The sequence below is a fragment of the Talpa europaea genome (assembly GCF_964194135.1).
Source record: "Talpa europaea genome assembly, chromosome: 4".
Taxonomy (NCBI): Eukaryota; Metazoa; Chordata; class Mammalia; order Eulipotyphla; family Talpidae; genus Talpa; species Talpa europaea.
This window is the reverse complement of record NC_140070.1, coordinates 130,128,051-130,152,086: the sequence shown is the minus strand read 5'-3', so window position 1 is coordinate 130,152,086 and position 24,036 is coordinate 130,128,051. Positions and strand designations below refer to the sequence as shown.

General features: G+C 37.7%; 1 protein-coding gene across 1 annotated transcript; it reads left to right on the top strand.

Annotated features, from left to right (window-relative positions):
- Positions 1 to 1,704: 1,704 nt before the first annotated feature.
- Positions 1,705 to 23,533, top strand: LOC311170362 (protein EURL homolog; the record flags this gene model as incomplete). The annotated part of the gene is made up of 4 exons (XM_084232727.1): positions 1,705 to 1,831; positions 20,308 to 20,844; positions 21,861 to 21,923; positions 23,376 to 23,533. The coding sequence occupies 4 exons, from the start codon at positions 1,705 to 1,707 to the stop codon at positions 23,531 to 23,533; spliced, it is 885 nt and encodes a 294-aa protein (XP_084088853.1).
- Positions 23,534 to 24,036: the final 503 nt, after the last annotated feature.

The following is a 24,036-nucleotide window of genomic DNA, read 5'->3' as shown; positions in this document are numbered from 1 at the left end:
CAGGCGGGAGGCGGGGGGAGAATGGCTGGAAATGTCAGGCACAGGGGGCTAAAAGGGAGTTTACGAAAGGGGCGGGACCTCAAAATAAGAGGTTGGCTCCGGGATTATCCGCGTGGGCTTGCAAGGACTCTACCACATTCCACGATGTGGGGCGCCTCATTGAAAAAAAAAAATCTGTGAAATACAAGCTTCTGTATTTAAAATCGCCCCTAAACGGTGAAACTTACAAAATGAACTTTCCGGTCCCCAAAGGCCTCCGCGGCAGGCGCCCAGCTCGCAGGGCGGGGGGCCTACCGGGCTTCTGTCCCCCGATTTCCCCCCAGGTCCCCCCGCGCGCGCAAGCCCCTTTCTCCGTCCCCTCGTCACTTTCCTCCCCCGCCCGCGGCCCGCCCCGGGGCAGTAGTTTCCACTACGCCGGAGGGGGTGTTAGTAACCGACTCCTCGATCTGCGCCCCGAGGAGGGGGTGTCTGAGCTGCCGGGCTCCCCAGAACCCCGACAGGCCCGAGCCGCGGGGCGCGGGGACGCGAGACGGCGCGAGCCGAGCCGGCGGCGTCGGTGCGGGGAGGACAGGCGGGGGCTGCAGCCCCGGGGGGCGGCCGGCTCGGGGCGCCCCCCCTGCGCGCCCCCCGCGGCGCCCGTTCGCGGTGGCACGGGCGGGAGGGGGCGGGGCCGGCGCGCCGGAGCCGCCTGCGCTGCTGCCTCCGCCGCGGCCGGAAACAATAGTGGCGGAGCCGGGAGCCGCGAGCCGCACGGTAAAGCCCCTGCGCCCCTGCGCGCCCCCACTGCCCCCACTGCCCCCACTGCCCCAGCCGCCCCGCGCCCCCCGACACCGCCGCCAGCGCGCCCGGATCCCGGCGTCTCTCCTGCTGCTTCGCGCGGGGCGCCCCGACGGGCCGAGGGACCGAGGGACGGAGGCGGGTTCGCGGCTCCCGGAGGAGCGGGCGCGCGCCCCAACGCCGGGGGTGGGTTGGGGGTCCCTTGGCCGCCGGACGGCGGCTCCTGGGGGTACGAGGAGCCCGGGGCGGGGCGTCGCGGTGCTCCCGCCAGCGCTCGCTGGCCGCCGGAACCCCCCGGCCGGGTGGTCACCCCAACCCCGGCCGTGCGGGACCCGCACCGGGGAGCCGCTGCCGGCCGGGGGTGCGGGTGCCGGGGGCACGGCCGGGGCGCCCGCCCGCCCCGGTGTTCGCGTTTCCACGTGCATTTCCCGGCCGCCCACCCCGACGGGACGGCGGGCGGCGCCGAGTTAGCGCCGCGCGTCCGCGGGTCCCCGTGGAGTTGGCGGAGCGGGGTCCCGAGCGGGGCGTCCTCCCGCGCCGAGCGGCCCCGGGCGGGTGCTGGGACCTGGTCGCTGGGAAGGCCTCGCGGAGCATGTCCTTGCCTAGCGGGGGGCTTGGGGGGGACCTCGCTCGCGTACCCCGAACTGCCTTTCTCCAGATCCCCTTTACTGAATGAAATCTGGGATTAAAGAAAAGGCACCCGGGCTGAATGCATCTCCCGCGCGGCTCCAAGTTTTAGTGGCTTTAAGTCTTTTTGCGCACTAGAGGTAGGGTCGTCAAGTACCAGCCTGGGATGCTTTTTGGAGAGGACGGTGGCTTTATAGACAGCGAACAGCATCCCTCGGGGTTCCTAGAAGTTCTGACGTTGTCGTAACATAAAGTTCTTGAGATTGCGCAACTTTCCTTTTCGGTTTCTTCAGGGGCACTATGAACGATGAGGAGCAGTTTGTCAACATTGATTTGAATGATGACAACGTTTGCAGTGTTTGTAAGCTGGGAACAGACAAAGAAACCCTGTCCTTCTGCCACGTTTGTTTTGAACTAAATATTGACGGTAAGGGCACCCTGTACGTTCATTTTATGGCATGAGATTGTCACACAACTTTATGCTGCACTCGTTGTAAGGTAGAGCTTAAATTTCTTGAATGACTGCAAATTGTGCCTGGAGTGAAATGTGGAGCTCTCCTAGATTATAGGGGTTTCTGGAAACAAAGCTGACTTTAGCACCTCTATTATTAAGAAAAAGCTTATTTTTTTAACCTCCATGGCACTGACGCCATTTTTTGCTAGACAGAAATATTGACTGGCAAACGTTTTCTGGTTTAAAAGCCTATTCGGTTGTCAGATTTTAACAGGTAGGTGGGGGGAGGAGACTTAGTATGTTTTTCTAATACTGAGAGCTAAATAATTTAAAAGGAAAATATTTTAAAAATATTTAATAGTGTCTTTAAGAGTACATGGAAAATATTAAAAATATTTAATAGTGTCTTTAAGAGTTCATGGAAAAGTTCTACAAATACTAAAAAGTAATCTTTATATTGAAAGTATTTGGGTTAATGTGTCTATGAATATCATTAGTTTCCCTCCAAGAAATATATGGAATTTTTTTTTTATCTTCACGTTATCATGATAAAACTCTGGTTTTTGAAAACATATTTATGGCTCACTATAAAGAATATTCCTGCCATTAGAGAGTTTGCCTGAAATTTGAATTTTGATTGTAACAATTCAGTAAAGATTGTTAGACCTTTAGATTTTGAAGTTTCCAAACAGTATTTTATTCTTTTTCTTGGATTATTTATGTAGAAATTCTCATCGCCTTTACTTTCCTATTTACTAAGCAGGAGATATGAGATGTTCTCATTGTAGGAAGAACATATACATTAGTATTTACTTTGAGATTCGTTGTCTTTTAGAAATTGCTGTAGGCACCAAATTAACATCTTTAGATTTTCCATAATGAAAGTCAAAATTATAACCTTAAGTAGACAAGTAAAAACCTGTAGTTAATTACATGATATTCATCTTCCATTTGAGATCATATCGGTTATGACAGTTTGCCATTATACCGTTTAGAAGAATTGTAGAGGCTGATTATGATAATTAATAGGCGATCATTGATTTCCTATGGGTTATACATAGTACATATAATGCTGGCTTTAATGACTGTAGTAATTAGAACTAATTTCATTTTAAAAATCTGATGCTTATGTAGTATTTAAATTTCTAATTCCTTAATCATGTAGAATGAAAGATCTGAATTTTTGCTTTTTGGACAAAAGTTACTGTTATGCAATCTTTTACCTTGTAGATTTTTTTAAAGATTTATTTATTTATGCATATAAGAACTGGGGTACAGGCCAGAGGTGTCGGGGTGAGAGGATTCACCAGAGATAGAGTGGGGAACAGAATAGACAGACTGACTGAAATACACTGCTGAGGGGAGCAGTGGGGGAGGCAGGAGAGGCCTGCTGCGCCATGTGGGTTGCTCCCTGACCAGAGATCAAACTCAAAAGTGCTGTAGAGGCTGCAGATAGCTTCATAGTGTTGTGCATAACCCCTTGCACTACCAGGGAGACCCTACCTTGTAGATTTTAATTTGAGATGGACAAGGGCATTGGCAGTTACCCAGTGCAAACCTGTGTTTTGCATATTGAGGGAAACTGAGGACCAGGTAGTTGGACTGCCCACTGTTGCTCTAGTAGTGATAGTGAGCGATTGTTACATGGCAGACACTGCACTAAATAAGCACCTTACATAGATTATCTTATTTAACTCAAGATAAGTCTTATCCAACTCAAAACAACTCTTATCCATTTTAAAGATGATGGAACTGAACCTTCAGAACTGAAATGTGACTTTGAAGTCACACAGCAATAAATGGCAGTGCTGGGCTTTGAAGCCTAAAGATCTGATTCTGGTGTATGTGATCTTATATAATTCCATTGATCTATTTTCAGTACTCATTTTAATTGCTAGGGCTAATATTAGAAACCTGTCTTTCTGAATATCCTAACTGGTTATCCTAACTATGCAGTCAGCTAATTTTTCCTAACCAGAACTTCCTACTAAATTATCGCTAATAGTTTTTACACTGTGATGAAATTCGACCACAGAAACCTAAGCTGTCATAATTGCTTTCCTAGTCCTTTCTTATATGCCTTTTAATAGGTTCTCAGTCATTAGTAGGAGATATACAAATATTTCTCAGGTACTATCTTTATAAATATTTTACCTCTGATAACAAATTGGTATATAAGCATGATATAAGTCCTTTGTTTTTGAAATAATAGTATTTAAATTAGAAATATTTCATTTTAATATTCCTCCCACTTGCAAGGTTTTATATCTTAAAATGCCAATTAAGCCTTCATGAGAAAAAACCCTTTAAGAAAAACATTTTTAGAAATTTCTTCTTGATGTTCTCAACACTTGCAAATAAATATTTTTCTGTTTACTGCAGTGATGAGTTAGTGCATTTAACCATTTTAATTTAATGAAAGGGATGGAAAGGGACATGCCAACAGTCTTTCCTGCCTCTAAATAGTCCTTAAGTCCCACCTAACAATTTCCTATACATTTTACTGCCATTAAATCCAGTAAAAGCTCCTCCAAATCAGTGTTTTACAAAGAAGGGGACAGTGAACATTGAGTAGGCAACTAGCAAAATCAGCCATAGGGAGGCCTTTCTAGTAATTAAAGGCTTAAACTACATTGAGGAAAAATTAAGCTGCAGTTAAGACCAGCAAGTAATGCTCTGATGATTCTTCTAACCTTCGGGATTGAACTGGAAGGATTTTTAGCAAACAGATTATATTCCGAGGATGGTTGTATAGCCAGAACTCATATGGACTTGAAAGCTGTTTTCAGGTTTTTCACCCATCTCTGTAAGTAAAATGTCATGATTAATACTAATGTTCATAAAGTGGTTCCAGTTTTTTTTCTTCTGTTAGAAACTTGTGTGAATAAGCAAGGTTGATACTGTAAACTTAGAAAAACTTCTCCCTGCTTTCTCCCAACCTCTGAGCATAACAAACTAATATGGTCATTTCACCTTCCTCAGTCCCTTTTCAGGGATGATTGCTTTTCTGCACTCAGACCCAGCTGGGGATCTTGATCCTGCCACTTACTAGTTGGGTTTCCTTAGCAAGATGCCTTAGTTTATAGTGTCACACTGATACCCAGTTGTTACCGGTAAGAGCAATTTCATATTTTCATTTCTTAATCTTGAAATTGTTGTGCCAGGAAGTGATTCAGAAGGTTGAACTCCAGTTGTTGCCATTCATTCAAAGAATACCTGACAGTATAAGCATTGGGGCTCTTACTAGGTTTGCTCTTTATGCTCAGAATGAAGCTGCAGAGCAATTGAAGGATAGTGATTAGGAGCAGAGTTTCCAAACTGAGTCCAAAATTCCAGGTGTGGGACACACTCCAGAGCCTGACTGTCTGGATTCCAATCCCCACTTACTGACTGGGAAACCACATGCAGTTGCCTTGTAAATTATTAGTGTGGCTAAAGGTATAGGCCCACCTAAAAAGGAACTGATTCATATGCACTTCCTCTCATTAGTGATAAGCATATAGCTAAATATCTGATAGAAATGACTAGGAAGATTGGAAACCTTTCCTTTACCAACTGATTTTTCAGCTAAATTCAACATTTATTATAGCTAACACAGAGCTTGCCTATCAGGAATGAGAGGTAAGTAGCGGTATCTGCCTTTATATGGTAAAACAAAGGCTGTGGGTCAAGTTGAGTTTGCCCTAAAGTAGCACTGATAGTAAGCAAGTCAGAAGGGGTTCAGATCCCAGTCTGTGATGTTAGAGCTTTTGTGATCACTCTGGAATGCTGATCTTTTCTGATTTTAGCAATTGTAGACTAGTCCCTCTGTGATGATGGCAGTCACTTGTGGGTGATTTTCCTAATACCTCTGATTAGTTCTGATTGTGTACTTTATAGTCTCCTTTTTTCCTGCATTTATCTCTTTTGTTGGTATGCTCATTCCTAGGCCTGCCAGCCACACTAAACTCTCTGGGCTTTCATGACCTTTTTTATGCTGATAACTAGTGATTCTCCACCTGCCTCCTTCCCCTCAAACTGTTATATATCTAATTTCTAAATATCTAATTTTTAGATTATCTTCACTTGTGTAGCTCATACAGCACGTCAAAGTACATGTCTAAAGCTAAACTCATTTTACCCTTCCCATAGCTCTTTTTGAAATGAGTAAATAAGTAAACAAATCCCTTCAGCTTAATCCCCGCGACTAAAAATATCAGGGTAGGAAGCGTAGAGAAGGTAAAGATCCTTGCTTAAAGTATCTGCTAGGTAACCTCACAGAAGAACTTGCCTACCCTAATTCTTAAAAAGTCACTTTCTCAAAGCCTCCTTTCTTGCCCTCCACTGCTCCTTCCATCCACCACACTTCCTACCCCATGTGCTTTTCCTCATAGCATTCTTCTCTTCCTGCCATACGTTAGAATTTTCTCTCTCCCCCCTCCAAATTTGTAATGTCATGAAAAAATGGATAAGTCTGTTATACTTACTAGTATATACTCAGTAGTAGAACAAGGACTGCCAAGAAGTAATGAATGAATAACTAATGAATCAATCTAAAGGAGTCTCTGAGGACTGTCCTTCATATTTTTTTTCCCTTAAACTCTTTTTTTCCCCTGAAAGTGTTATATATTTCTGCCCTTTCATAGAATTTCTTGAGATCTTTCTAGAATCTACTTAAAGTTTTGTGTGTCTTATGAATAGAGAACTTTTTAAGCACATTCAAAAATATATATATAATGTAGCCAATAATACTGACAGTGATAATCTGGTTATCTTTCTCAGTCAAGAGTATAAAAAACAGACATAGTATTTTCCCTCAAATACAGAGCAGGAAAGGACTTACGTTTAGATTGATGTTTCTAGATTTTTGTTTTACACATGGCATTATGGAACACCCCATTATAGTGACGTGCATTCATAATGAAGAACCAAAGGCATTTGATGACCCTGAGTGCTTTTTAAACCAATGATGAAATTAAACCAATGTTAACCTCAATAAAAATATTTAAAAATCAGTGATAAAAAAGTATGTTGCTTAGATCAGTGATTTAAGGTTGAAAACAAAGCAGAATATACACTCAGAATATCTTACCAGTAAGATCATAATTATAAATAAAATGATTTGTTAGTGTACATTAAAATGACATTCTTGTTCAAATTCATAATTCATCCCAATGTATTGACAAAGGTGAAAAGAAATGTTTTATGAGACATATGGAAACAAATCTAGATTGAAATCTTAAATACTTAGGTCAAAATTATCTCCGTGAATGGATGTACATTTCAAGACTAATAATTTGTAACTGTTACTAGAATTGATAAAATCAGCCTCCCCAGTGGCGCAGCGGTTGAGCGCTGGCTTGCGAAGCTGCCCGCAGCCTCTGCAGCACCGGTTCAATCCCCACCCGCCAGGCGAGGGTCCCACATGGCACGCAGACCTCTTCTGCCGCCCGCTGCTCCCCTCAGCAGTGTACTTCAGCCATCTGCCTGTTCTGTTCCCAGCTCTGGTGAATTATCTCACCCTCCCATGCTTCTGACTGTACCCAGTGCTTGTATAAATAAATAAATAAATCTTTAAAAAAGAAAATTTATAAAATCAGTTGCCCAGAAATAAAAGGTAATTTTTCTATTACAAATAATACTGACCTGTGAAGAAAGAAATCAAAGATAGGTTATTGCTCTACTCTGAAGGAAGTCAAATATCACTCTCTAGTTGGGAGAAATTAGTCCAACTGCCAAGAGTTTCAGGCATTTAAACATTTAGATCAGTGATTTACCCAGATTAATATTCAGATATTGTTTGTCCGTTGTTGTGTAATTTTATTTGCATTATTTTATTCTACTCAATACAACTCTGAGATAGGTGCTGTGTTCAATTTGCTGAATAAGGAAAGTGGAGCGCTGGATAACTAATCCAAAATTACACAGCTCAGAAGTTCTAACCCAGGGACATCAAGTCCAAAAAGCAAAATTGCCTAAATCATTTTTGCTTCCAAAGAAAATGACATAGACTTGTAAGAATTTAGGAGATATTAAGTAACTTTTAGGTAGAGTTGAAGACGAATTGCACAGATGTGAATATTCAAGCAAAGAAAAAAATTTGGGTTCCTAATTGAAAATAGTTTTAACCTATGTCATTGTATGATTAATACACATTTGGAGGGATATCCAAAATGTACACTACTGATGAGCTGTGTGACAATAATCTGAAGGACTGGATGGCAGAAAAAGGAAGACCTAGGAAGATAAGGCACATATAAGACAGTCTTGCCAGTTACTGTTCAGAAGAGACAAGGAAGTTGAGCTGCAGACTGACATTTGCGGAAGAATCATGCAGGTGTCAGCTGGTAATGAAGCAGTGGTTCTAACATTGCTGTTCCCCATCCTTCAAGCCATCCAGGTAATAGAGACTAACATACTTAATGATTAGTCTTCCACTCGCAGAACGGGTTTCCAAGTAAGTGGAAGCAGACAGTGCAAACACAAGTGAAAATTTCAGGATCAGTTCTGTTTCCATTAACTAAGTATCTGATAATTAGAAGAACTTTAAATTTCATAATTCTCAGTTAAGATAGTTTCATGTTTACAACCTGTCTTTTCTGTCATCTACTCTTCTTAACTCATTTATTTACCCTCTCCTACAATTGTTTTACTTTATACGGACTCATCATCTTGCCTACAATTATCTTTTCTGTAATTTGGCAAATTGACCAAAAAAATGATTTGAATGGCAGAAATGTTATGACTCGCATATTTAAAAGAAAAAAAAAAAAAACAAAGGAAAAAACTTTCTTTTTCCCTAAACCATAGTTCTTTAAAGAGCAGTTTTTATTTAGGCTCTTTCTCACCTCCCATTTTATTCTTAAGCACCCCTACAATTTGCTAACCTTCTTTGCTTTTACCAGTGACCACCTGATTGTCAACACAACAAATAATTTTGTGTTCTTGTCATTTTCAAAATCTGACATTTAACATTTTCCTCTCCTTTACATAGGTTGACTCCCTGAATTCTATAGTAAAATCACTCAGGCTTATGATTTCTGCCCACATTTCTGTCTTCTTAGGTTCATTGCCTATTACATGCTCCTGAAGTCTTAGTGATTCATTGAATTCTGTCCTCGCCTTTCTTGTTTCTCATACTTCACCTTTTTCTCTCACTGCAAGCTAACAGAAAGTACTCCACAAACATGTCACCAGGCCAAACAGCTACACCTCGCCATTTAGATATTCTAAAGGTGTCTTGAATTTAAGTTTCTTAACTAAATTTATCTCCTTCATGTACACATACATTTTATATTCCTTCAGCATTGGTTCACATAGAACTCCAGGCTGTGTGCCCTGGAAATTTTGATTGAGTAGGCCTCAGGCTGATTCTAGGAATTGCATTTTAACAAGAAATACAGGTGGACTAATGACCAGTCTTAGAAGAACTCTCCTTGGTGAATTAATACATCCAGGCTCTTCAAGATTTCAAGTTGTACAGACACGGTGATAAGTTTGGACTGTAATCTTTTTTTTTTAATTTATTTATTTTTTAAATAATAAATTTTATTTTTATATTCCCCATACAATTGCAACCCCCCCCATTCTGACCCCAATCCCTCCCCTCCCACCCCCCACCCCCCAAAAAGTGTCTCTGGTTCATAGTTTTTGGTTGATTCTGATTTTCACTTTCTTATAGTTATTCATTTTCCTGGTCCCTTATTTAAGTTTTCTAGATTCCTGCTATGAGTGAGACCATCCGGTATTTTTCTTTTTCTTTCTGGCTTATTTCGCTGAGCATGTGGACTGTAATCTTATGCTAGGCCCTGCTTTTTAAGCTGTGTGCTCTGACAAGGATAGTTTTCCAATTTTCAATAGTAGATTAGCCTGTGAGGGCCTCCCTGGTGGCACAAGGGGTTAAGACACAACCTGTGACACTATCCACAGCCTCTGCATTACGAGTTCGATCCCCAACTGGCCAGGGAGCTACCCACATGGCGCAGCAGATCTCTCCTGCCTCCCCCACTGCTCCCCTCAGCAGTGTATTTCAATCAATCTGCCTGTTCTTTTCCCTACACTGTCTCTGGTGAATCCTCTCACCCTCCCACGTCTCTGGCCTGTACCCCAGCTCTTGTATAAATAAATCAATCTTCAAAAAGAAAATAGATTAGGGCCTCCCCTGGTGGCGCAGCGGTTGAGCATTGGGCTGCGAAGCTGTCCACAGCCTCTGCTGTGCTGGTTTGATCCCCGGCCGCTGGGCGAGGGTCCCACATGGCGCGCAGACCTCTCCTGCCGCCTGCTGCTCCCCTTAACAGTGTACATCGGTCCTTATGCCTGTTCTGCTCCCCGCTTTGGCTCTGGTGAATTCTCTCGCCCTCCCACGCTCTGACTGTGCCCAGTGCTTGTATAAATAAATAATAAATCTTTAAAAAAAAATAGATTAGCCTGTAAGCTCCAAGCAGCCCTGTTACTATCATTACTTCCATCCTACCCTCTCCATCCAGTCTGCCCCTGAGCCCTATTGATACTCTGCAGCCTCTTCCACACTTTCCATCTTCCTCCTGCTACTCTTTTGTCCAGACCCTATTCCTCCTTACTAACATTACCTCAAGAATCACTTAAGTAATTTTAGAGACTTTTTCCACCTTTCCCCATCATTACCCTACACTACACTCCCTGTTCTCAGGATCACCGCAGGGATCTTTAAAGTAAAATATGATAATGTCATTCATCTTAGAACGCTTCATTGATCCCTTACCATTTCCTTCAGGTTGGCTTGTTAATACCCGAACATGACAGGTAATGCATTTCATGACCAGGTGGCTGCTTAATTGGTCACCTTCATCTCTAATCACTCTGGGGTCTCTCTCCAAGCCACTCATGTGTATGTACTCTCTGTCCCTCCCTTTCTTTTTCACTTCCTGCTTTTGCTAATCTAGTTGCTCTGCACTAAACACCTTTTACTTCTCCTTCCTATATGCAGCTGCCTAACCTCTAACTATAATAAATAGAGGTGATGATAAATAACATCACCCCCTGCGTTGGACTGTGGTGAAGATCACAAAAGCTGATGTGTATTGCAGTCCTTTGGCAGTTATGGTATGTGATGCAATGTTAGTATTAATTTAAATTGTACAAAGGTTTTGTTTTCATCTCATCTCCCAAGATGAAATGAAAAGTTTACATTTGGCTTGTATATTGAAAAGCTTCTCCGTTACCAAAATGATTGAAAGTTTAAAGTACATTGAGATTTGACTTTGTCCTGAGCTTACTAGCTTCCTATGAGTTGGTTTTGGTAGGATCGTCTCTTGTTTTTATTCCCATCATGTAGCACCTGCCCAGCAAATCCTTTCACATTTTCTTTTTTATCAGTAATACAAATTGTGTTCACTTCTTAGTCTTTTTGTCACATGCCCTTTAAAGTTTTGGGCCTCTGCTAGGATTGCCACTTAAAACTGTATGTTGACTATGATCTCACTTTTTGGGAAGAGACTGCTTTCACCTGAAGTTAAATACTTTCTTTGCTAGAAACATTGTTAGCCTAAAATGAATTCTCACAATCTTTTAAGAAATTAAGGATATTATGGTATTTTAGGTATGTTTGTTTTTTAATATTTTAATATCTTAACCATTTTTGTTTCACTTCATTCATTGGAACAAACAGTAGAATACTTAATGCCTAATGTGTTGTGAACTAAACCAAACCAAAATGTACTTCTTTACAGGTATTATTTAAAATATCTAACATTATCTCTCCGTACAAATGATAAAATATTTTGCTTTGCAGGAAATAGCTTCCCCTTTTTTTCCATTTGAAAAGTAATTTATGTCTTTTATAGAAAAAAGCAATACAAGAAGCAAAAAAAAAAATTAAGATCCCACCTATTATCCAGCAGTATCTTAATACTCTAATACTTTTCTGCAGTTGTGTATTTGGGGGCAGTAAATTATGTTTAAAAAATGAAATTGGCAGTATATACCATTTAATAACCATCTTTTCTATTTACTATATTAAGAACATGTTTTTCATGTCAGTAGGTGAAATCCAGCCAAGATGATTTTTTTTCCTTAAATGTTGCATGTTCTCTCGTACCATAGCTCACTTAACCAGTATCCCATTCATGTATGCTTAGCTTGCTTCCAATTTACCAATATTAAAACATTCTCACATGTACATATCTTATTTTTTCCATCTTATTTAGATGTCTGTTTCCAAATTCTCATAGCTTAAATTACAAGGGGTAGACTTTTGGGTCAAAGGCATGCCCCAATTTACAGTCCTATATCATTTCTTCCAATGTCTTCCATTACTACTGAACTAATACTATGTAATCTATCATTAAAAAACTTTGTTTCACTATGGAAATTTTTATCTTGCATCAGTTTTCAACCCTTTTGTTTAGGTCAGAGTTCTTTTTACTCTAGAATTGCTATGATACAATTAACATAGTCACAGTATTTCTATTTTAGCATCTTACAGTATGAGTCATCAATTTTTATTTTAGCATTAGTTTTTCTTAACAAATGGTTGGTGAGTTGTAGTGATTGTTTCCTATCAGTCTTAATTTTTGCCACTTATTATCTGTATAGTAGTAATTGAATTATATATGGCCTTTACATTCACTAGCCTGTTGCTAACTAAAGCACTTATTTAAGCAAAAGTCAAATAGAATTTCAGGAACAGTGATTTTTATGTATACAACGAAGTTGAAATGCAAAGCTGATGTTTTAGTAGTAGCTATAGGACCAGTATTCAGCTTGCTTTTTAACTTGTAAGAAACTAAATCAGTCAGAACTTTAATTGAGCATTTAGCAGTCAGATGATGATGGACAATGACTTATGACTATCAGTTTCTTACTTTTGAACCCATAAATTTACCTTCTCTTTATACATTGTAAAAAAATGAAGAATGATGTAAAAAAATATATAAAATAATAAAAAAGAGGAAAAAATTACCTTCTCTGATAAAGGCATTTTTTTGAGGCTCTTTATATAACATCTTTTCAACCTTGTCTATGTTTAGAAAGGGATTTTCCCTCCCTTGAAAATAAGTATATTCATATACCACATAGTTAAAAGAGTATTTTAAAGCAGATAACAAAGTCATGTTATAATTAATTTGAGTAGCTTTGTAGGAGTCTGTTCATACACACATACACAACATTAGAGTAAATGTCATTACCTAAGGGACAAGTGGAGCAAGTACCATGTTACTTGAGTTGTATTATTTACTTAAAACTTTTTATAATATAACTTTATTGTTTGTGCACTTAAAAATTGAAGCCTAAATTTGACATATTTTAGTATACTAAAAAACATTTAGGTTTTTATATTCCATGTTGCTATGACCTTCACACCCCACATTAGAACATCAGTAGTGAGAAGTGGCTAGGTTCCATCCATGTTCCTTTTCCAGGTGCCCTTTTGCTTAGCCAGTTGCCTGTAGACAATTTGCCCTGTCTGATATGGCTGTCCAGCCACAGTGTGGTTATTTACATTTAAGTTAGTTAAAATTAAATGAAGTTAAAATTTTAGTTGGTTGGTCACACTAGATGTATTTCACATGCTTAGTAACTACATGTGACTAATGGCTACTGTATTGGAGAGGACCTATAGAGAACATGTCTGTCATCACAGAAGGTTCTGGTGGACGCTGGTTAGAAAACAGGTAGCTAAATTAGGGAGTAGTATTGAATGTGGATTGTTATTTTTTGTGCCCTGTTAGTAATAGACAGTTGTTATGTAGGTGTGTTCCCCCAATTTTCCAACTGTTACCATGAAAAAGTAAAATTATATGAGTGAGGTTTTCTTTTTGAGAAGTTATTTGCAGTTTATGTATCTTCTGTCAGTGTAAGAGCTCAGTTCTACCTCTGCTTAAGGTTGAAATTTATCATTTAACATCTCTGAACTCTTTGCTCACTGAAATTTGCCCTTATAATTCATTTATTGGGTTAAGTTGATTTGATTAATGACTTAATCCTAGCACACGCAAAACATTTAAAATAGAATAAACAGCTCTAAGTTGAAATCTGCTGTGTAAAGACCACCTGTTTATATATCTTTTGTTAGGGTAGTGATTCTCAAAATGTGGAAATGCAAGTTGCTGAATCCATCTGTATATTGGCGTATTGTGGTTGCCAGTAATTCCATCTGCTATCAGTGCAGGGATAAGTAATTACCTAATACTTTAAAACAGTATCTTAGGTACTAGAATGTGACAGACTCTTAAGTGTCTCCAGAGTCAGCTAAAGGCATGAGAGAGAGGAATGGGCTACTATTTACCACATACTCACTAAGGTACATGGGACCACTAACACAAATTTCCCAAAGGAAGATCTCTGTCCTGTTGTAGGTTTAGGGAGGAAGTAGTTGCACCAACTAGCCATCCCTGCCTTCTCCCCTTTAGTCTGATCTTTCACCTTTAGTCACTGACAGGGTAGACAGTCTGAGCATCCTCCTGCCGAGTGGCTATGAATGGCAATAGATATACTAGTTAGAACTCTTCCTGAATCATGGTTTGCCTGCTGTGCTGCTTGTGCATCAAGTGCAGAGTGATCTGGTTTAGATGAGTTGAAAGTGTCATGGGACAAGCAGTGTTTACACTGAAGTAGTTCACATCTACATCTGTGCACAGTCGTAGGAGTGGTACCAGTGCCACTGACTTGCCCACCAACCTGCTAAGTCACAAGTACCTGTATGCTGATGAAGGGAATGAGGGCTATTTTGAATTGAGCACTTGCCCTATTTTCATAGAGTAGTAGCGTCTCATTACTAGCCAGTTGCTGTCAGACCTTCTGGTTTTGATTTAAAGAGAGCAAAAAATTGAAAATTGTAAGTGACTCTAGTGTTTTTCCTTGAAAACACTTGTAGGCTAAACAAAACTTGTCTGCAGTATAGATCTAGACTATAGGTCAGCCACCTCTACTTGCAAAGATTTTTCTCTATTTTATCAGAAATGGGAATCTGAGCCTCAAAAACAAAGAAGTAACATCTTAATCCTTTTATTCTTTCAATGAAGTTAAGCTGTCCTCCCATTTTTACAAGTAACACTTGCTTAAAATAGCACAGGATTATTTCTTAATGTGGACACTAAATAAACACTGAGGTGCTTGTTCTCCCTTTCTTGCAACCAAGGTAAGAGAATCATTAAAAACAAACAAAAAAAAACTAATTCTTGGAAAATTCTTAAAGCTGGGGCAATGTGAGAGCCTCCATTAAAGAAGCTTTCAGAGCAGAACTTCATAAATTGTTGCACAAATGTTGGTCATATTTGAAGGCAATATGTTTAAAATTACTTCACAGTATGTTAACAACCTAGAGTTAAATCATAATGAATTTTTCTTGCCTTATTTAAATATTAAGAAAGAACATATAAATCCACCATTTGGAAAACCAATACTGCCAGTTCTCTGATTTTGTTTTAAGTTAGAAGTAAAAGTTGCAGTGCTCACTCTCTTAGAGCTTTCCAGATCTACTACTGAGAAAACATGTGTATGGTAGCTTTACATCCAAATGCAGATTGTATTATTTTATATATATATATATATATATATTTGCTCTACCTTTAGAGCAACAAATTATATAAAGCCATTCATTCCTGCAATTTGGAAATGAAATAGTCACCAAATACAAGATGATGTCATATTGACAGAATAAACATACATAAGGCAGTCAGATGATACTCAAGAATGTGTGAAGTATAAAGCCATGTAGCATCAGAGTAGTCAGCTGAGAGATGGTGATATTGATAGGATCAGCTGGTAAACCATCAGGGAAAGATTGCTTAGCTTACCTCATTACCACCGAGTCATAAAAAAGGTCTTGCAGGGACTGGGAGTAAACACCAAGGATAATGGGACATGTGGTGGAAGTTAAGTGTTTCAGATTTTGTAACTATTTTTAGTGCCATTGAGTTATGACTAGGGAAAAAAAATAGGTTACTCTAATAGGCAGATTGAATATTACCATACTTAAAATGTAAGAAATGAAGATCTACATTTGAGTGACTTTCACTCCTCTATTGTTCAACAAATTCTTTTTAAAAGTAAATTGATTCTTAAAGAGAGATTTAAAGAATAAAAGTAGGGTTAGCATGCCAGATGGGTTAGTGGGAGCATTTTCAAAGTATCTGAGAATGGCATAATAAAATCAGATAAAAGTAAGAAAAGATAAAAAAGAAAAAAGCTATTGAATAGGAATTTTAAAATATTACTATACAGAAATAGACTGCCTATATAAATTTTGAAACAGGCTGTATCCAGAAGAAACTAGTACTTTTTAAAAAATCAGCAATTATCATTGCCAACTAAGGTTCTGGTTCTTTAATAATAATGACCTTTTGTTAAAAATAGTTGCATGATTATCTTTGTGATAGGTTTTAAAGACATTTTCATAATAGTCAACATACCAAGTCATTGGTTTTTAAATTTTTTATTGGTAAAGAAGTTGTAGTGCAATCTTTGTGTAGTGCAATTTTTGTTGAACTGATTAGAAATTCCTTACAACTCAGCTCCTCAAAAATACCAACTTATTTAATTGCATTCAGATTCATTCCCTTTCAAAAACTGCTGAGGAAACAAACTAGTGCTCAGAGCTGTTTACACTTTTAAATGCAATTAAAATCGAAAAGTCAGTTGGGAAACTCATTGGGATCTCTGATAATAGCAATGGTTGTTTTTCTTACATTAATTCAAACTGATGATGTGGAAAAAACAAAATCACTTCAGAAGTTTATAAAATGACATCTAATGCTGAAACAAATTAAGTGGGCTACTCATGTTGTTTTCTAGATTAAAAAGTAATTTTTTCAAGTATATGAAGAAGTCATTGTGTTTATTTCTGAAATTTTTTATTTCCTCTGCCCCTGAATGGGATGTTTTAAAGTATATTTATAAAACAAGTATTTTCAAATTGAGCTTTAAAACTCAGTTTCAGTTTTAAATGTTTAGTGGACTAAAAAAGCTAGAAGTATATATCTGGAAGAATGAGCTGCAGTTTACATAAAACAACCTGGTATATGTAAATATCTTTTAAAATAGATAACTGAGTAGAAGTTCATCATTTTACTTGGTAGATTGAATGATGCTGAAGAATGCCTTCTCTATGATAGTGCTGCTTGTCAGTTCCTGAGACTAGTGGCCCCATTAAACTCACATAGGAGTAACCTCACGGGAAGATGCCTTTAATTATCCTCTGAGCAGCCAGGCCAAAAAAAGCACATACTGGTATCCTTGCTAGAATGGGCAAAACTTCACTGCAGTAGATCTTTAATAACTGGTAATAACTTTGGTTTTGGTATTTTTAATATAATTTTAATTTGCCTTTATTCATTTAACTCCTCTTTTTTGTGTATGCACTACTTGCTGGGCACTATTACATTAACAATGCATGTAAAACAGGTATGGTCCTTTTTCTCAGAGGACTTGGCTTCTAGTAGGAGATAAACGCCAGGGAAGAGGCAATTTGAAAATCTGGTTGATAAACTAACTCAGCTATGTTGGTTGGAGAAGACTTTTTAGAGGATTTAAATATTTAGGAGATGATTGATGACCCAGATAGTATATAACGGGAGTGGTAATAGAGTGAAGCAGAAAGATTTGAATGTGCTAAATTTTATGGCGAAAAAAACCTTTTTAAGATGGATGACAAAACCTCTTGGATGGGAGACGGAGGGGGAAGCTATCTCAGGAAAGACATCCATGTTCCTTCTTTGAAGTGGGGTACCAGACTGGGAAAATTCTGATAGCGGTTGGGCTTTGAGTAGTTTGCTGAGAGGATGAGTTGTTTAAGGAGGGTGAGTTTGAGGAGGCTATAGGACATTTAAGTGGAAATGTACAAGGTATTCAGAACTCTTCTTGCTCATGACATTTTTTTTTCATGTCTTAATTCATAGGGTATTTTTCTCCTGAATGTCTAAAAGACTTGAAATTTATTTTACACTTATGTATTTTCATAGTCTATTGAATATTGTGCTGTGTATCTCAACAGATTACTTATATGTGTATAATTGTTGCCTGGATTGCTAGCATTGATTTGGGCATTTACACAAGTGTTAAGAGAAAAATTTCTTCTGGAGGGAAAAAAAAAACTTACATGAATTACTAAGAAACAAAACTGGATAAAGAAATCTTTTAAGAGTGCTTGTTATTCTTAAAATAGACATCCTATTATGTTGACCTGTTGAAGCTTTGGGGGTACATCAGGAAAATCTTTGTATATAATTTTTTAAATCTTTCTTTGTATAATTTTTTGTATCTTTCTTTATATATTTATTTAATTTCTTTATATAAATAAATACCCAAAAGTTCACAGCAAAAAATCAATTATTTTGTGTAGCCTCGTTTAAAATCCTTTTTATATGCTGAAGAATTCTTTCCTATAGACTGAAGTAGAAACATATAATTTACTATGTTTAGACTCAACTAAATCATTGGATCAGCCCTGTGGCAGTGGGCTGCAAATGAGACTATTCACTGTTTTGGGGGCACTAGCTTGCCAGCTGTTGGCAAGGAGACCTATAGGAGCTCCTTAATAAACTTTCCAAAGTTAGCAGTAAGCAGGTTCCAAATTCTTTCTGCCTACCTGCTGTTTACACAGGGGCAGTATTAGAATCCAACAGCAGAATGAAGCTGCTGGTTTTTTTATTTGGTTTACAGCTTGAACTAACTATTGTTTTGTCTTACTCATGTTCTAAAGGATATACAATAGCAAAACTTTTAACAATTTTATTCTAATCAACAAGGTTTGTGAACTTTTTATGTTAATTTACCTGATTTTTGAAGTTACATTATCAAATAGAGCTTTGAGATTTTTCCCTGAAAATGTTTTAATCTTGCTAGAAATCTGACCTAAGACAATAACTGGTAAATACACATGTACACACACACACACACACACACAGAGAGAGAAAGAGAGAGAGACAGAGAGACAGAGAGAGAATTGCAATACAAATGGCAAAGTGATAAATAAAATGTATATGAAGTTCTGTTTAAATTCAATTTTGTGCTAGTGGAAAAAACAAGGCTGAGATATTTGAGTTAACCTCATGAGAAGTTGTTCACCTGTGATTATATTAGTATTCAGAAGATGTGCTCACATAGCTCACTTGTGAAGGAGCTAATAGAGAACCCATTTATGTAGCACTGGCTTTGGCAAACTCAGCAGGTCCCATGTTGGCTGATGTTATATCTTTTTAGAGCAAATTAATATTTACAAGCACTTTTATGCCTGATTTAATATCATTAATGTGCAAATACTCCATTATTTTACTATTAGCTAGAGTTTGGAGTTCAGTTACTAAAATGGTTTTGACTTCAATTTTTAAAACAAAGCACGAATACAAAATGTATTTTTTTCTGATAGGTTGGCAAGAATTTTTTTTTTTTTTAAATCCTAGCACCTGAATGGCTCTCTACTTTGTTTTCAGAACTAAGCATTTTTAGGCTGGTTAGTTCTGGCAAGTATTAATTTTCAACTCCACATGTCTGATTCACCATCAGCATAAAAACACTGTTGGTTAACTTTAATAATGTAACTTGAACATATGGATATGTATGAATTTTTATATTTTGAGATATATTTTAAGTATAAAATAGAAATGTGGAAATGTATTAAATGTTTTCATTTTAGATGCTTTTTTCTTAAAAGTAAATCTAAATAGTTACTTAATTTTTGAGGCTTTCATAAGTGTATTTTTCTGGTCCCCCAGTAAAAATATAACTAATAATTTAAAGATAATATTTAATATGTTTTTGTTGAGAAAAAAATTATCAAGCTCATCTCTTATTGAGCTTTATAATAGAAATTTTTACAAGTGTTTCAGAGCAGATTAGTGAAAAAACCATTTAAAATGTAAAGGTCAAAATTCTGTAAATAAAAAATGGCTTTTTTAAATACATATATATATATGTGGTGTGAAGTTCAAATTAAATTTATTAAGTCCTTTGCCACTTGTAAGACTTTGCCACTTGTAAAAAATTCATATTATTGAAAATAGTGTTAAATTGAAGAAGCTGCATTATTGGTCCATATTTTATATTACTAATAGCAATATTATTTAGGACTTTTCCTCAAATTAACAAACTACTAGTGACCGCATATTTTATTAAGATTTGTATATTGTATATTCTTTTTTTTTTTTTTAAGATTTATTTATTTGTTTATACAAGTACTGGGTACAGTCAGAAGCGCGGGAGGGTGAGAGAATTCACCAGAGCCAGAGCGGGGAGCAGAGTAGGCAGAAGGACTGAAGTACACTGCTGAGGGGAGCAGCGGGCAGCAGGAGAGGTCTGTGCGCCATGTAGGACCCTCCTCTGGTGGCCAGGGAGCAGCCAGGGATGGAACCGGCGCTGCAAAAGCTGCTGGCAGCTTTGCAACCCAGCGCTCAACCACTGCGCCACTGGGGAGGCCCTGTATATTGTATATTCTTAAAGCAACTTTTAAAAAACTTAAAATTTTCTCATCTTCTGTTAATTTTTTTCCTTAAAAGGAGTACCAAAATCTAATCTCTTGCACACCAGATCATTAAGAGGCCATAGAGACTGCTTTGAAAAATTCCATTTGATTGCAAATCAGGATTGTCCACGATCTAAGCTTTCAAAAAGTACCTATGAAGAAGTTAAAACCGTTTTGACTAAGAAGATAAACTGGATTGTACAGTATGCACAAAATAAGGATCTGGATTCAGAAAATGAGTGTTCTAAAAATCCCCAGCATCCCCTCTTTAATTTCCAGCATAAACCGGATAAAAAGTTACTCCCACAGTTTGACTCCCAAGTACCAAAGTATTCTGCGAAATGGATAGCTGGAAGTCCAGGTGGCCTTGCAAACTGCACACAAAGAATTTTGGAACAGAGAGAGAACACAGACTTTGGACTTTCTGTGCTACAAGATTCAGGTACCAATTTATGCCATAAAAGTGTATTGTGGCCACACAGTCACAACCAGGCACAGAAAAAAGAAGAGACAATCTCTAATCCAGAGGCTAATGTCCAGATGCAGCAACCACATTACAGCAGAGAGGAATGTAAGTAAAATGGAAAGGTAAACAGTGCAGTTTTGTTGTTTGGATTTTTGGTTTGCATTTTTATATGTGTGTGATATGTGAAGAATTTTGATGTAGGATTAAGGATTTGATAATGTGGTACTTAAATAACAGGTTCACCTTAGCAAGAATAAGATACCTTAGAACTCCCTGTCAGTTCTCTGGAATACTCCTTAGTGTGTCCTAAGCTTTGGAATTCTACAGTCCCATCATCTATTTGGCCATTTTAAAGTAGTAAACTGGATTAATTGGAAAGCGCAGCTTCATACTATTTAGCAGTTCATTCTCAACTATTGTCTAAAACACATTGTTATGTTGCTAATCCCTACAAGACTGATTGACTAGAGTTGGCATTTCAGAAGCAAATATCCGACATTTTACTAAAGGCCAAAGGTAATGTGTGCACTTACTTTAATGTTGGAAAGGTGATTCATTCATTCTGCATCTATTTTTATAAAAACTCACAGAAGCTGAAATAATTTTGATTGACTTAAAATCAGTTGATTTTGAAGCTAGACGAGACCTTGGGTATGCTTTTATAAGACTTCTTAATTCTACGCATGAATTATCTAGTTATATAGCTAAACAGACAAATTGATTTTTCAAACTAAACTATTTCTATAATACTTTCACTTTAAACTGAGATCATGAACTGTGTCGTGCATGAGCAATATCAGCTTGATGGATAGTGACTAGCACTTTTCAAAAACTGAAACAGAAGGAAGTATCAGAATCCAGTGGATGCAATACTCAGCATTTTTTGGTGAAACTTTTGATTCAGGTGGAGGTATTCTGGGAGTGATATAAAATGTTCTTTTCTAGGGGTTGTAGTCAGGATTTGAAAGCTCCACACTTCCAAGAGTTGATGAATGAATCCTAGGGTACTGCTCAATGTCATGTTGGCAGATAATCCTATTTTTTAATAAGGTATGTTGTTGTGATATATGCAAGTTATTTTCCTAGGTTGTGGTATTAATGAATATATTTTCATGTTTCAGTGAACTCGATGTCTCTTGGTGAGGTAAAGCAGCTGAATGCAAAGCTCCGACAGCAAATACAGGGTAAAGAATAAGTCTCAATGCTTTTTAGATACATATAGAAATTTTGAAACAAAAAACAGGGCATAAGCTTCATCTGCATATAAATTTAGAAATGTGTTTAGAACCTGCTAGTTTCCAGAGCAAAAAGGATAAGAAAACAACTTCTTTATGAACTACAAAGGAAATAGGTTTTTCTTGTGAGAATAGAGACCACAACTTAATCTCTAACTAAATCTCTTACTAACACTTTATTGACTACCTACAGTGGTGCCAGACATTGTGTTAGTGTGCTCTTTAACAGTCATTTAAGACAGGTGGTATTTACCCTGTAGTTAATTCTTTACATTAGGAACAGTTTCAAAACACAGAAGTAGCAAAAATAGTATAGTGAAACTCTTGACCTAACTCCACCATCTTCAACTATCATCAAAAGCATAACTGATTTTTCTTCATCTCCACTTGCACTTTTAGCCACGCCCTTCACACCCTCATTCCCACCCTTAGCATGAGTTATTTTGAAACAAATTCAAAATAACATGTTGTTTTAATATAAACATTTCAGAATTTTCTATGAAAAAGGTTTTTTTCAAAACAATCATTATCACACCTAAAAAAATACCAGCTAGTAATTCCTTAGCATCACCAAATAAAATGCTATTAACGCTAACAATTAACAATTCGGTTCCCCAGTTTTCTCCTATATTTCCAATTGATTTCCATTGAGGTGCGGAAATTGCCCTTTAGAGATGTTATATTGCTTACAAAGATCATGCACCCAGTCATTAAGAGATTGGGGATTCTAACCCTTGTCTTTTTAACTCCAAAGCTAGTAGACTTTCATGACCTCAGAGCCTCCCAGAATACTAAATGCCAAAATGATTTATTATTATTGAAAATAATAATAGTAATAGCAACTTACATTTATCAGGCACTTATTCTGTGGTAAGCACTTTACAAGTGTAATTTCATTTAATCCTCATTTAACTCTGTGAGTTGCTCACTGTGTTATTATTAAAGTATACATAAGAAGAAACTAAAACATAGTTTATTTCCCTGAGACGCCTGAGAGTTGGAGAAAGGATTCAGAAGTTCAGAAACTCTGATTCTGCAACCTCAGAGAAGGGCAGTTCTTATTCCATAACGTCATTATATTTACTGATTGAACTTATTTATATATTTGAATTGAGAAAAGTGTCTCAGAGTAGTCATAACCACCATTTCTGCTGTGCTCTCCATAATCATAGCTTATGACTCTTAAATTTCATTTGATGGAGGAAAAACAGCACAATATTCCAGTTGCCAAATATACAGCTTCTTAGGATGAGCAGAGCACAGCTGCTTCCTTACTGTCAGAGTGCTTTTATTGAGAACATTTACCCAATACATTCATTTCAGTTAGTGTATTTGAAAAATTAGTCTACAGGATCACCTTTCTGTGTATAAAAAATTAAATTGCTTTTTAAATCTTCACAGAGGTTTTTGAAGAGTTAACACACCAAGTACAAGAAAAAGATTCTTTGGCCTCAGAGCTCCATGTCCGCCATGTTGCCATCGAACAGCTTCTCAAGAACTATTCAAAATTACCATGCCTGCAAGTGGGAAGGACACCTACCCACAAACAGCCGAACTAAACACACTTACTTCCTATGCCATGTCATGAATTGGTCTGCCACGTGCAAACTTCAAAGAAGTTGAAGAAAGTTGTGGTCCATTTTTTATAGTCATAAAATTTACAGAGCTGAAGGTGATATTTAGCATCTTTGTGAAATAAAACAGACTGTTACTCTCTAGTCTTCTAGGGTTAATTGTTTTGGTTCATTTGGGGAATTTTTCCCATAATTACTAATGGTCCTCCCTAACTTGTACCACATGTGACTACTTAAATATACTGTTACAGTGTAATTTTATTATACATATTTTAATGTAATTCACCTCTCAAACAATAGCAGGTTAACAAACTTCTTAAATTAGTCTGAACTCTAATGGTAACTTGTAAGAGGGAAATGAATTTCAATAATATCACCTTATTTATTATGAGCAATATTTTACTATGAAAATTTTATATATAAAGTGCTATTTTAGGTATCTTTCCATTCTCTTTATAAATGTGTATTCGAATGGTTCTGTATATGTA